General features: G+C 58.0%; 1 protein-coding gene across 1 annotated transcript in view; it reads left to right on the top strand.

Annotated features, from left to right (window-relative positions):
- The first annotated feature begins 1,886 nt into the window (after positions 1-1,886).
- Positions 1,887-14,970, top strand: part of PRRX2 (paired related homeobox 2) — a 48,696-nt gene continuing 35,612 nt past the window's right edge. The window contains exon 1 of the mRNA XM_081236376.1: positions 1,887-2,196. Coding sequence (XP_081092502.1) covers positions 1,923-2,196 — 274 coding nt within the window. The 5' untranslated portion in view covers positions 1,887-1,922. The remainder of the gene's footprint in view (positions 2,197-14,970) is intronic.

Raw genomic sequence — 14,970 nt, 5'->3', positions numbered from 1 at the left:
AGAGGCAAGTAGATTGCTAAGGTCCACAGCGAGGAAGTGCAGGGTCTGCATTTGAACCCAGATGATGTCCAGGCCCTTTCCAGCTCTGCAAGCTGATGCTTACAGTGTTCTGTGTTCTAGGCCACAGGCCCAGGATTTCACCTGTGATGGAATCCCCATAGTGCCCAGGAGGTAGGTACTTCATTAGACCCCTTCTACAAGGGAGGAGCTGGGGCTCAGAAAGGGAAGGTGACAGGTTTGAGGTCACACAGCAGTGTATGGCAGACTGGGCCTGGCACATGGTCTTTGACACCATTGCTGTTCTGAACGCTGGGCTGTGTTTTTCCTGGGATAAGTGCCCCCACCCTTGGCTTGCTGGGTGCTCCAGCACGGGGGAGGCCCTTCTAGACAGTTCCTAGAGCCCAGTCACTGCCCCACCTTGCTCAGTCCCTTAAAAAGTTATTCAGCCACTTATATTGTGGGCAGTGCTGGGAACCCCCTGGTGCCACCTCTTTTGCCAGTCTTTCTCACTGGACCCTCGTTGGGGCAACTTTCCAAAGAAGAAAAATCTCATCATCTCATCACCTCCAAATCCTCAACCTACCCGCGCATGTGCCTCTCTGGATGGCGGTGGCTAATGCCACCTTGGGGGACACTCAGCCTCATCTTGGGGGCGATTCCTTTCTGGGAAGAACTCTCACTCATGCAGAGCTTGGGCTGCTGGGCTGCAGGTTTTCAGGGGGTGTGTGCAGGGCGGGTTTTCTGTGCGTGAGTGGGGAAAGGAGATTCTGAAGGCCTTCTCCCTGTGGGCTTATCTTTGTTTCTATAACATTATGGCTCTACAATGGTGGCAGGGACCACAGAGGGCCAGGCCTCCAAGCAGCCTTCCTGGGGAAAGAACTGTAGCATCTGGAGGGCTTACAGTCTCAGCTTCACCACCGGGGGCATCTTTTCTGTGCTTTCCTTGCAAAACAAAAACAAGAGCAGAGACTCAGCCTGTCCTCTCTCTTTCCCTGTCACCCATCTGTCAGTCTGGCTGTCAGTCTGGCTGTCTATCTACCCTCTGTGTGTAAACTAGGAATTCTGGGGGGAAACCCTTTCCTCCCGGTTTGGTTTTCCTTGGGGAGGGCCTGGAGCATCCTGGAGGTGGGCTCCGAGGTGTATGTGTTGGTGGGGGGGGATGCATACACCCCAGAAGCTTGAGGATGTGCTGCTTTCTGGGGGAGAGTACCTGGGGCCAGGCGGAGTGAACAAGGCGGAACCAGGACTCTCCTCCGTCAGGTCAGGGACGGCGTTGGGGTGCATGGGGGGTGAGAATGGAGTTGGGAGTTCCAGATCTTCCCTGGCAACTGTCTCAGAGTCGCTCCCCCCTCCTCTGCGGAGGAATTTGTAAATGGAAGCGGGGCTGCTAATCCTTCCACTATCATGTCCCCAGACACTTGTTGGGGGATTAAAAAAAAAAAAAAAAAAAAAAAGACACACACACCCAAACACTGAACTTTCCCATTTCTCAAAATGTGGGTGGGGAGGGTGAAAGGAGGACACCCCTTGTTCTCCCCCTCCCCGCCGCCAGCCTCCAGCCAGACTCAGGCGGGACCCCCTCCCTCCCCGCAGCCGGAGCGATGGGGGCGGGCGAGGCGAGGAGGAGGGGGAGGAGGAGAGGCAGGGGGCGAGGTTTGCTTCAAGAAGGGGCGTGTGGCCGGAGGAGCTCCCGTTTGAGCAACTTGGGAGCGAGCGAGGCGGCAGAGAAGGGGAGGGAAGAAAGTTGGTTTCCCCCGACGTCAGCGCCGGGCGGGCCGCGGCGGCCGCGGAGCCAGGAGGCGGCCGGGAGCGGGGCCGAGCGCGGGGCGGCCGGGGCGCGCTCGCTCCGACCCGCGCCTGCCACCCCCGCCTCGGACCCGCGCCCGCCACCGCCGCCGGCGACCCCGGGGCGGCCCGCGGGTATGGACAGCGCGGCCGGCGCCGCCTTCGCCCCGGACAAGCCGGCGCTGGGCCCGGGGCCACAGCCGCCGCCGCCGCCGCCACCGCCAGCGCTGGGGCCCGGCGACTGCGCCCAGGCGCGCAAGAACTTCACGGTCAGCCACCTCCTCGACCTGGAGGAGGTGGCGGCGGCCGGGCGGCTAGCGCCGCGCCCCGCGGCCAGGGCAGAGGCGCGGGAGGGCGCGGCGCGCGAGCCGTCCGGGGGCAGCAGCGGCAGCGAGGCGGCGCCGCAGGACGGTGAGTGCGCGGGGCCGGGCCGGGGGTTCGGGCGGGGCTGCCAAGGGCCGTGGGAACTGAAATACGGGGGTGCGGGGGCTGGAGGGGCGCGAGGCCACAGGTTCGTGGGTCCGAGGGGGCGAGCACGGGTCAGGCGACGGATGCGGGGCGCTGGCTCAGCCGCACCCCAGCCTGGGAAGGAGGCGCCGCGGCAGGACCTCCGGGGGTGCGGGCGCCGGGCACTGCAGCCCGAGTGATGGCTTGGCCCGCCGCCGCCGCAGCCCTCGTTGAGGCAGTATGTCGCGATGGGGCGGGCTGCGGGACGGGAGCTCTCGACTGGCGGAGGGCACTGCCTTTTGGCCAGAGCCACCTCCAGTCGTTGGAAGCACGGGGAGCTGTGTGCTGTGTGCCGTACCCCGGAGGCAGCCCTGGAGGCCTCACTCCCAAAGAGCCTGAGACGATTACTGCTGGGGAAACTGAGGCTTCCGAGGGGCAAAGTGACCCGGTCGCACAGCTGAGTTTCAAACTCTGCCCCCTTCTCTAGCTCCAGGATACCAATCCAGCGACTACTAGGCTTTTGTAAGATGGATTTCCTGGCTGGGGTACCGGTGCCTGCCCCCCCACCTGCTCCACTAGTAGCTCCCTAGGGGGAATGGCCCAGCCCTGAAGAGCTAGCTAGGCCTCTCTTCCCCTGCTGAGGTTAAAGGTCATCGGGAAAGGGCTTCAAAAACAAACAACCCACCCAAGTGGCTTTTTTCAAAAAGTCACAGAGGATTGCTGGGCCCTGAGCCCTTGTTAGGAAGGGGGGTGTGGCTAGGGCAGGAGAAGATGAAGATAAAGCAAAGATCCCGGGCCCTGGAGAGTTTCCTGGAGGGAGGGGGAGGACTGGAGTCCCCATAGCTCACCCAAGCCCTGAAAAGGAGGTGGGGTCGTCTGAGACCACTGCCCGCTTGCCCCCCTAGCTCTGGGGAGCAGGCTGCCCTGCTGGAGGCTCTGGGCCCCTAAGAGTCACCCACCTGATTCCAGCAGCCTTCCCACCTGTCACCAGGGGCACCCCCCCCCCCACTTCTCGCACCAGCCCCTGGGTCTCAGGGAAGCTCTGGATGGCTGCGTGCCCCGCTTTTCAGATGAGAGGAGGTGCAGGGAAAATGGGGGTGACGGCAGCCTCATCGGAAACCTTGTCCGGGAGCCTGTGCGGTCGCGCGGGACACCTGACACACGCCTGACTTTCACAGTGCACGTCGGAGAGCACCCAGCTGGTGCCACCTTTCCCAGTGGCATCCGCCTCCTGCCAGCCACAGCGGCTGGCATCTGTTCACCCGCCCAGGTGATCAGGAAGTGGGTAGACCCACTTCTGGGAGTTGGGGTTTCCCTAGTGGAAAAGTGGAAGGAAGGTGTCTGGTCTGGGCCAAGGGTAAAGTGGGGTGCCCTCTGGTGAGTGGGCGGGGCCGGCCAACCTGAGTCTGTGAGCACCTCGGGACTCTGCTGGCTCTGAACTGGGCTCCCCGCAGGGCAGAGGAGAGGTCTTCGGTTTTGCCCTGATGAATGGGGGGCCCTGAGGGATGGGGAGAGAAGGAAGGAGGCAGGGCGTTTTGTACTCAAGTGCCGGCCGCGGTGGGTGCCCGCTCCGGTCCTAGCACCTGGCCGTGGGAACGGACCGGGGGAGGTCTTGCTTCTCCTGGACACAGCATAGAAGGGCTCTGAATGGCAGGTTCTCCTGGGGAGTCCCAGAACAGCTGGGGTCACAAGTACCTGGACAGGGCCACTGGCAGCCCCCAGACAGCTGGGTGGGCAGCAGGCCTCTGCAGCAGCCCCCTGGGGTCAGGCCACCCTCACTGAGAGCCCAGGAGCCCTTTCTCTGAGGAGGGGCTTCTGCACACGGGGAATTCCCAGGTACCGGGGACGGAGGACACGCTGGGTATGGCATCAGGTGGGACGGGGTTGGGGGCCCCTGATGCCCTCAGTTGGTCTGCTTCCAGAGGTGGGGATCGCCTTTCTCATCTGTGAGGGACAAGGGGCCGCAGGCAGAGTTGGGGCCGGGCTCAAGGGACCCCCCCAACCCCAAGCTCCGTCCTTCCGGCCCTCAGCCCTTGGGGCGATTTGCTCCAGGCCTCTGCAAATGGAAAGCAACGTGGACAATATGGAAAGTTCCTGAAGCTCTAAAATCCAGCTTAAAGGTGTCTCTTGTTTGGGGTTATATCTTTCCTACTCATTTTTGGTGTTAAAACACCCTTTCTTTTATGAAATAGGGATAATAACTGGAGATTGTTTTATTTTAATGTCCTTACTTGGCAGAATTAAAAGGAGGTAACCCTATACTCATTCCTCAGACTGAAAACAAATCACTAGGCCATGAAATCCAAATGTTTTATGTCGAGTCAAGCAGCTCCCCAAGGCCAACTGGGCTCATTCCAGGGGTGCCCGCTGCCAGGCGGTGGGGGGCAGGGGTGGGGGCACTCTGAGGCAGCCCCTGTGCCTGGGAGAATCCCTTGGCTTGCTTGCTGGGTCTCGGCCTGCAGACAGAAAGTGGATGGAGGAGAGGCCTGTGGCCCACTCTCCTTCCTCCCTTCCTTCCTTCCTTCCTTCCCTCCTTCCTCCCTCAAGCAGGTCCCCCCCACCACTGCCGCTGGACTCCCAAGTCCTGAAGTCTCCAAAGCTGGGGGAGAGGGGACCTTTCGTCCCTGCATCCTGGTGAGCCCAGCCTGCATCACTGGACCCCTTTACAAAGCAGGCAACCAAACCTCGGGATGCTGGGACTCTGGACCCCAGGCTGGCAGGCTTGGGTCCTGGGCTGTGGCTTCGTCCTCCAGTCCTGGACCCACAGGGAACCCTGGCCCCTCAGTGAAGATTTGGACCTACTCAGAAGTGGGTTTTCCTGTGGCTTCTGGAGCTGTTCCCAGGTCCAAAGAAAGCGGCTGACACCAAACAGAGATGGGGTGCGCCTTATTAGAAAAGTGAAGGTTAATGGGGAAACTGATGAGTTGGAAAATTGATATATTTTCAACCTGCCAGGTTAGCAGTCTCAAAGTTTTTTGAATATATTTTTCCATCTTTTGTTTTCACCAAGTCATCAGTAGACGTAGCCTATTTTTGCCAATGATTCCCCAGGACCAGGCTCCCCCTGGAACTGACCGGGAAGGCTGTGGCTTCACCGGTGACTCAGAGCAAATCGGGGTCTCGGGTTCCTCCCAAATCAAACGCTGAGGTCTGGGCCGGGGCACTGAGGTATGCCAAGCACGTTAGGAAAATAAACTCTCATTTGCTGCCTTTGCGCTGACTTACAACAAAAGAAACCACATTAATAACTGAGATTTTCTTTAAAGCATTCCCTCCTGTGGGCAGGGCAGAAACAGGGATGTGGACACACTGAAAATAAACGAAACCCCTGGAGCCAGGCAGGGGTGAGGCCCCCAGCCTGGGGAGGCTGCCTGGCCCGGTGGGGCTGGGACGTGTTACAGAAAATGCCAGGACCAAGTGGGTCCACTTCCCGGAGATTCAGGACAGTGGGGCACTTGGAGGCTGAGAGCACAGGCTGAGCCGGAGTGGGCTGGGACCCTGGCCAGGGGATTTGCGCTCCCCTCGCGGAGCTGGTCCCTGAGACACACCTGTTGATGGGTGACAGGAAGCCAAGGATGAGCCTGGTTTGTGTGGGGACCTCTACCTCCCCCTTGCCAGTGGTGGAAGGCAGGGCTGAGTGTCTGAGTGGGGAGCCTGAACGGACCACTGAGTTTGAGAGACTGGCCGAACGGCCTTCAATTTTTGGATTTTTCTTGTGGTCAAATACCCCTAACATATGATTTACCATTTTAACCATTTTGTAAGTGTACAGTTCAGTGGCGTTAAGTACATTCACATTATTGTATGACCATCCCCACCATCCATCTCCAAAATTTTTTCATCTTCCCCAACTGAAACTTTGCCCCCATGAAACACTAACTCCCTGTTTTCCCTCCCCCAGCCCTTGGCAGTCACCATTCTATTGTCTGTCTCTATGAATCTGACTCCTCTAGGGACCTCATATACATGGAATCTTACGGTACTTAATCCTTCTGTGTCTTAGCATAATGTTCTCAAGATTCGCCCATGTCATAGAAGGTGTTAGAATTTCCTTCCTTTTTAAGGTTGAGTAATATTCCACTGTATTGAATAATATTCCACATTTTCTTTACCCGTTCATCTGTCGGTGGACACTTGGGTTGCTTCTGCCATTTGGTTGTTGTGGATAATGCTGCTAGGGGCATGGGTGTGCAAATATCTCTTCAAGTCCCTGCTTTCAGTTCTTTGGGGCATATACACAGGAGTGGAATTGCTGGGTCGCGTGGTGATTCTACGTTGAATTTTTTGAGAACTGCCATACTGTTTTCTGTATCTGACTTTTTAAAAAAAATTGTTGTTTATTTATTCGGCTGCGTCAGGTCTTAGCTGCTGCACACGAGATCTTTGTTGCGGCATGAGGGGTCTTTTGTTGCAGCGTGCAGGCTTCTCTCTAGTTGTGGTATGCGGGCTCCAGAGCGCGCGGCTCAGTAGTTGCGGTGCACGGGCTTAGTTGCCCGGCATCATGTAGGATCTTAGGTCCCCGACCAGGGATTGAACCCGTATCCCCTGCATTGGAAGGCAGATTCTGAAACACTGGACCACCAGGGAAGTCCCTCATATCTGACTTTTTAACCGGCCTCCTTCTAACTGGCTCTGAAAGGTGGCAGCCGCAGCCTCTGGGGCCTTGGAGGAAGGAGACGGAGGGGGCTGGCCTGTGAAACAGGAGCAGGGCTGGTGAGGCATAAAGACAAAAGGGTTTCTTCAGAACCCGGCCTCTTAAAGATAAGCCTGCTTTCCTCCCCTCCCTCCCTTCTCCCCTCCCCTCCTTTCCCTCCATCCATTTCCTTGGGGGAGGGGTGGCGAGGGGGCGCAGAGCCATCTGCTGTGAATGAGCCTTGGATGGGGGGGTCAGGACACCCAGCATCGGGTCCTGGCTTTTGCTGCCATCTCCGTGTGTGACCTCGGGCCTGTTACATCCCTTCTCCGGGCCTCGGTGCCCCACCTGAACAATGGGAGGTGGCACACAGATGTCTGTGGGGCTGCTCCTGTCTCTCACCATGATGTGATTCGGGCTGAGAAATTGCCCTGTAATGGGCCCGTCTCCCCAGGAAGGTGGAGTCTCTGAGGACTGGGTCCTGGCTGGGTCTGGACCCCCAGACAGGTGAGGGCATCCCACAGCACATGCCCAGGAGCAGGGAGACAGGAGTGGTGAGAGCTGAGGAACCAGGCCTAGAAGCTGAGAGCCCAGGGGGTTCAGTCTGAGAACGGCTGGGTTTGCCAGGGTGGCTGGTGGGAGTGGGGGCCATGGTCTACATCTCTGGCTTTTTGTCAGAGGGAGGGCTCTTGCTATTTCGTTCATTGTCTGTGGTTGCAGGGTGGTCTGGCTCCTCTATAGATCATCTAGGTGGCGCTTGGGGGCCTGGCACAGGGGTCTCAGACCAGCTGGCACCCCCATGAGGGCCCTTCCCTGTGAGCAGGAGCTCAACAGGGCAGGAGCTGTCACTGTTCCCTTCCAGAAGACTCCAGAAAAGTGACTTTGGAGCAGAAGAAATCATGCCTGCTGGCACGCCACCCTTGAGGCCTAGAAAGTACCCTGAGGCTCAGTGTTGCCATCTGTGAAATGGGAGTGCTGGACAGCAATGTCCCTTACAGGGTGGACCCTCAGTGGCTGTGGGAGACCATGCCTGCTGGCACATAGTAGGTGCTAAATAAAGGGCCTCCGTTACAGCTCATGGAGATGCTCACAGCAGCCCTGTGAGTCAGGCAGGGCTAGTGATTGCCATTCCTATTTTGGGGAGACCCAGAGAGGCAAATCAACCTGCCTAAGGTCTCCCACCTGGGAACTGAGGGGTGGGATTTGTTTTTGGATTGCAAGTCCAAGCTTCTCTCTCCTGCAGAGCTCAGCATTTTTGGGCTAGAGAAATGGGAGAGGGGCAGCCCCATCTAGCTGCTGGGGAGATGCAGGCTAAGGTTTGTTTGGGAATCTAATGGGGGCAGGGAGGCCTTGAGGGGTGGCACAGAGTGGGGCTGTTGGGATGGACTCAGTACCGTGTTAGGTTTCTAAGTGGATAGAGACAGGAAGGAAGGGTTTTCAGTGGCTTGTCCTGGGCGGGGATGCGAGGTCAAGCTGGACGAGGCAAAACTTGGGAGGCCTTCCTGGTTTGCCAGACCCAAAGGGCAGTGGCTAACCCCAGGCGGAAGAGAACCTTGGGAGTGATTTAAGGGGGAGCCAGTGCATCCCTGAACACAGCCTCCAAATGGGGTATCAGTGTTGGAACCCAACCAGGGTGCTGCCCTGGGGTTAGAGGCCATGGGAGTGGAGTTGAAGGGATGAGCCCTTGATGGGACGTGGTGAGAGTGACCAGTTGCTTCCTCTTTGCTGGCCGGGGCCCCATATCCCTTACGCCTCATTGTCTTCACACCAGCTGTGGAAGTGGGTCCTTTTATCATCCCCATCTTATGGAGAGGGAAAGTGAGGCTCAGAGAAGCTGAGCAGTTGCCAAGTTCACACAAATGAATACAGGCTTCCAGCCCAGGCCTGTCCCGAAGCCCCTGCCCTCTACCGCTGGCTGAAGCCATCCCCGGAGCCCCAGAATGCTGGGTGGTTTGGCCAGGGATGCCCACTCCCAGGCTGGTGTGGGCTGCATGCGGGGGGCCGTGAGGCAGCCAAGGCAGCCACGTCCTCAGCAGCCTGGCCTGGGTCACAGGTGTATGGGAGACGGGTCAGGCCTGGCAGCGTGGGGACTGTCTGGCTTGGGAGGTTTGGGAAGGAGTGAGAACAAGTGGAGGTCTTCTACCCGCTCCTGCCTAGAAACGTCCAGAGTGGCCTCCTGGACACGGGAGAGCTGTGGAGGGTCCCTGACTCTGAGGAACAGCCATAGGACAGGCCTCCTTTCCCAGTCCACCCCTAGCTTCCATATTCATTCATTCATTCATTCATTCATTCATTCATTTATTCACTCATTCATTCAACAGTCATTTTCTGAGCACCAACTATGTGTCAGGACTTGACCTCCAACCACCTACCCAGACTTTCAGATTTCAAGCCCCAGTGAAAATTTCCAGGCACTTCGAAGAACTGGCATAGAGTGGGCAGTTTTAAAAGTTGCCAAGAAAAGCCATTTACTCACGACAACGACCATCTTGTTGCCCCTATCCGTTTATCCAAGAAAGAACCTTTCAGCATCTTTTTTTTCTTTCATCTTTTTAAAAAAATACACTTGTTTAATTTATGTATTATTTTTGGCTGCGTTGGATCTTCGTTGCTGTGCACGGGCTTTCTCTAGTTGCAGCAAGCGGGGCTTCTCTAGTTGCGGAGCATGGGGTCTAGGCATGCAGGCTTCAGTAGTTGTGGCACGCGTGCTCAGTAGTTGTGGTGCACAGGCTTACTTGTTGCAAGGCATGTGGGATCTTCCCGGACCAGCACTCGAACCCGTGTCCCCTGCATTGGCATGCGGATTCTTAACCACTGCACCACCAGGGAAGCCCAAAAGAACGTTTCAGCATCTTAATCTCGGAGTAAAGAATGTTCCTCGGGCTTCCCTGGTGGCACAGTGGTTGAGAGTCCGCCTGCCGATGCAGGGGACACCGGTTCGTGCCCCTGTCTGGGAAGATCCCACATGCCGCGGAGCGGCTAGGCCCGTGAGCCATGGCCGCTGAGCCTGCGCGTCCGGAGCCTGTGCTCTGCAACGGGAGAGGCCACAACAGTGAGAGGCCCGTGTACCTCAAAAAAAAAGAATGATCCTCAAAACGGACTTAATTTGGCTTAACAAAAAAACTTGCGAATTGCCCCTATTTTTCTCATTTTGCGGTAGGTCGGTGAAAACTCTGTCATGGGCTGGCATTTGGGAACCACATGGTGGACTGGCTTTCCCAGGCTCACAGACACGGAGACATGCACAACCCCCCCAACCCCCCCACCCCACCCCCAATACACACGATCCCCGCCCCGCCCCACCGTACACAAAGCTGCTCACTCACACACACACCTACCCTCACACCCCGGCCTGAGGGCTCCAGCCTGGCCCAAATGATCAGGTCCAGGCTGTTAATGGCCAGCGTGGCCTCAGGCCGCTGGTGGATAGATGAGCGGCCTGATCGCGCCGGGATGGGCCAAGGGTTAAGTGCCTTTTGCGAGGTGCTGAGTAGGAAAGCGCCGTGGGAGCTTCCTGTTTAGACAGAGTTGGGGAAAGTTATCTGGGCAAGCGCCCATGCTGAGCCGGCACAGGGAGGCAGGGTGCCGGGCAGCCCCCAGGGGCCCGAGGCATGTGGCAGGGCACTCCCCGCCCGGAGGGAACAGAGCGGAGGCCGCGCCTCCCTGGGCTTCGGGGTGTCTCCAGATGTCCTGGGAAGGAAGGTCGCTACCTCAATGACCCTGATGCTCGCGCTGCCCCCTGCCAGTCAGGCCCCCTCGCCCTGTGTCCCTTCCACATCTGGGAAGCTGCTTGCTCCCAGCCTGGCTCCAAGGGGCCACCGTGATGACAGGATGCTGTCCACATGGGGCCCTTTACGGCTAATGATATCTTTTATTGCGTCCTAAAAATGAAGCAGGCTCTGGAAGACATTACTTTTGGTCCTTCTTTGTGATCCCTTCTGCTTTCCTGTGCATGGGAGGGGCAGCCGGGACCTTCTGGTTTGGGGGGCAGTGGAGACCTTAGAAGGACACTGGGGTGACGAGGTATAGAGAAGCCAAGAGGCTGGGACCTGGTGGCCCGAGAGGTGGATGGGGGCTGCTGGAGGGATTGTGGTCTTTGGAGAAGGTCCTGGGGTGGGGGGCAGTGAGATCCAGAGGTCCAGAGGCCGCAAGACCTGGAAGCTTCTACAGAGGCCTTTCCTCCCAGAGCGGAGCAAGCACCTCTGTGCTTAAGAACTGACAAGGGAAGATGTGTCACCTCCTGTGACGTCGCTGCCCAGGAGGCACTAGGGCCCTGGACAAGGAATTAGGACACTGGGGCTTGTCCAGCCCTACAGCTCGGGACACACCCTGACCCTGGTCTGTGCCTCAGTGTCCCCATCTGAGGGGGTCGGACCATCTGTTTGCCAACAAACAGTGGTCCCAGGAATCACTGCATTCGAATCACCCTGGGAGCCGGTTAAATGCATGTTCCCAGGACCCAGCCCATGGAATGACACCCTCTGGAGCCCGGGCCTGGACCTCTGCATTTAGCAGGGCCCCGAGTGATTTTCATGTGCGTTAAAAGGTGAGCCCTGCCGCGCTCTCAGAGGCTCCTTCCAGGGCTAACGCTGCTCCTCTGTCGTCTTCCTCAGTTTGCCTGAGTGGAAAATGGTCCTCTTGTGGGAGGATGGAGAGGCCGGGTGGAGCTGCCAGGGAAGCCGGGCATCATCTGGAAGCACCTGGAATGGTCCAGTATGTGGCGGGAGGGTGCTGCTCCCCAGAGACCTGACTGCGCTGGAAGCCGCACTGCTGGGTCTAGGAGAGCACAGTCACTGTTGGCCGTCTGCCAGCACTCACTGGGCACGTACTGGGTACCAGCCCAAGGCCACCCAAAGATCTGGCATTGCCACGGGGGAAGATCTGTCTGTCTCTCTCTCAAGCATCCTGACTCCCTCTAGCTGCCAGGGTGACAGGGTGAGGTGGGGTGGTCAGAAGCCTCACTGCTGAGCTGGGGGTCTCTGTCACTCATCACTGGAAAAGCCCCCTCCCATTGTCCTGCCCGCCTGCTTCTCTTTCCTCTTCTCCACTCACCCTGCCTCTCACAACCCTGCAGGCTCCCCTAGCAGTGGTCCCCTGGGGTAGGACATCCACAGCCCCAGGAGGGCGGCCACCTTGCCCCAGGTTTTGTCCACAGTCCCCGATCCCGACTCCCTGCCTGTCCTCCCCGACCAGTGGCCTCCCGCCCCTGGCCGCCCCTGTTGCCCCGGGCACAGCCGTTTACACACCAGAGATGGCGTTATTAAAAATGACATTTAACCAGAGCTGGAATTACCACGCGGATGGCTGCAAACCTCGGAATCAAAGCCGGAGCCGCCAGGCGCGCCTGGCAGGGGCCTCGCGGCCTCCTTTCGCCGCCAGAGCTCTGCGCCGGCCTCCCATATAAAGCCCCTGCAGAATGCCGAGGTCTTGAAAGCCCGTGCACCTCCTTTCATTAGACTAACAAATAACACGTAACAGAAAACATCTGTGAACAGCAGCCCCTAATGCTCTCAAGATGGTGCCACGGGCAGCCGGTCCAGCCAGCGGGCAGCCGGGCCGCCCGGGGCTCAGGTTCTGGCTGCCCCCACCCGAGACGGTGAGGACCCTCGGGAGAGCCTGGCACCCCTCCCCTTCTCTCCTGCACCTCCCCCTGGCACTCTGTGGACCCGGGGGCCTCCTTCTCCACCTCTCCATCTTCCTCCAGCTCAGTCTTCAGCCCTCTCTTCTTGCGGATGAGAACCAGTAATCCGAGGGTCTGTTTGCATGGGGACAGTGCCCTGCACAGGGCATCACAGCCCTCCACTCAAGGAGTGGGGGGCCTTGACCAGTCGTGTGACCTTGGCAAGTGTCTTCCTTTTTCTGAGCACCTCGTTTGTCGTATGAGGAGAAGAATCATGCCTCCTTGCAGGGTGGTTTTAAGAATTTAGGGGGGCTTCCCTGGTGGTGCAGTGGTTGAGAGTCCGCCTGCTGATGCAGGGGGCGCGGGTTCGTGCCCCGGTCCAGGAAGATCCCACATGCCGCGGAGCGGCTAGGCCTGTGAGCCATGGCCGCTGAGACTGCGCGTCCGGAGCCTGTGCTCTGCAACGGGAGAGGCCACAACAGTGAGAGGCCCGTGTACCGTAAAAAAAAAAAAAAAAAAAAAAAGAATTTAGGGGAGAGACTTCCCTGGTGGCGCAGTGGTTAGGAGTCCCCCTGCCAATGCAGGGGACACGGGTTCGATCCGTGGTCTTGGAGGATCCCACATACTGCAGAGCAGCTAGGCCTGTGCGCCACAACTACTGAGCCCGTGCTCTAGAGCCTGCGAGCCACAACTACTGAGCCCGTGAACCACAACTACTGAAGCCTGAGCGCCTAGAGCCCGTGCTCCGCAACAAGAGAAGCTACCGCAGTGAGAAGCCCGCGCACCAGCAACAAAGAGCAGCCCCCGTTCGCCGCAACTAGAGAAAGCCGGCGCGCAGCAACGAAAACCCAACGCAGCCAAAAAATAAAGTAAAAACAAAGAAAACTCCAAAACAAACAAACAAAAAGAACTTAGGGGAGTGATGGAAGCTGAGTAGCTAATCACATAAGAAGCTCCGAAAAGGTGTCTGTTATTACTATTACAGCTGGGAAACTGAGGCTCAGAGCAGTTACGTGACCCGCCCACGGTTCCACAGTGGGTGGAGAAGCGAGGTTTGGAGCCTCGGAGTTTACACCCTTTTCACGACCCCGAGAAACACGGAGTGAGGAGCCAGTTGTTGTGCTGAGTGAGGCAGATGTTCAGAAATGCACCTGCCACGGCCCCTGCCCCCAGGGGATGTCCAGTCGGCAGCTGATGGCAGAGGATGAACTCCCCTTTGAGAGAGAGCAGGTTGGCCCTGCCCTGAGGCCAGGTGCCCCCCCACCAGCACTCCCGCCACTAACCCCGTGGGCTAGGAAGCCACAGGGGCCTCCAGATGTGACATCCTCCCCGTGTGGCAAGAGACCGGATGCCTCCCCAGGATCTAAAGCACCATCCCCACAGCTCAAACCGGGAGGAGGAAGGACTGCATCCCAGACTAGGGAGGAAAATCCAGGAAAACATCCCAGAAGTGGGAGAAGAGACAAATTGGCCCTTTGTTCCCTGTTTCCCTCATGAAGAAGCTAGAGAAAACAGGCCTTTTTCCCTTCCCCCAAGAGACTGTATGTGAAACACCATGCCTCCCTGTCCCCCTCCAAGAGAGGCCTTGCTACTTGGTTCCATTCATTCATTCACCCATTCATCCATTCATTCATTTGGTGCACATGCGTGCTGTGTGAGGCATCAGTGGACAGGCAAGACGTGGTCCCTAAGCAGGAAGCAGAGCATGGAGGCAGCTCCCTGACGCCCAGCTCTTCACCTCTGTCCGGCTCCGAGCTCAGTGCTTCACAAGCAGCCTCACGCTAAGTCCTCTCAGCAGCCTTTTGAGGCAGGTGCAGTATTATCCCCATCTTACGGATGAGGAAACTGAGGCTCAGAAAGGCAAAGTGGGGCTTCCCTGGTGGTGCTGTGGTTAAGAATCCGCCTGCCAATGCAGGGGACACAGGTTCGAGCCCTGGTCCGGGAAGATCCCACATGCCGCGGAGCAACTAAGCCCGTGTGCCACAACTACTGAGCCTGCACTCTAGAGCCCGCAAGCCACAACTACTGAGCCCGCGTGCCACAACTACTGAAGCCCACACACCTAGAGCCCTTGCTCCGCAACAAGAGAAGCCACCGCAATGAGAAGCCCGCGCACCGCAATGAAGAGTAGCCCCTGCTTGCCGCAACTAGAGAAAGCCCGCGCGCAGCAACGAAGACCCAATGCAGACAAAAATAAATAAATAAATTTAAAAAGAAAGGCAAAGTGACTTGCCCAAGGTCACCCAGAAAATACGCTATGATCCCCAGAGCCCAGGTACAGCACTGGCCACCCCATACTGGGCTCCCAGATGGCCAAGCAGCCACAGCGTCCTCTTGCTGGAAGCATCCCAGGCCCTGCCAAGGAGGGACTGTGCCACCCATCTCCTTGGTTCTCACCCCAAACCTCCACAGTGCCTGAGCAAGGTGCCACTTTTCCAGGGACACCACTGTGCAGAGCCTGACCCATAGCTCACCCAGGCCGGAG

The sequence above is a fragment of the Mesoplodon bidens genome (assembly GCF_964165515.1).
Source record: "Mesoplodon bidens genome assembly, chromosome: 6".
Lineage (NCBI taxonomy): Eukaryota > Metazoa > Chordata > Mammalia > Artiodactyla > Ziphiidae > Mesoplodon > Mesoplodon bidens.
Note: the sequence above shows the minus strand (reverse complement) of the source record. Positions and strands in the feature narration are given on the sequence as shown.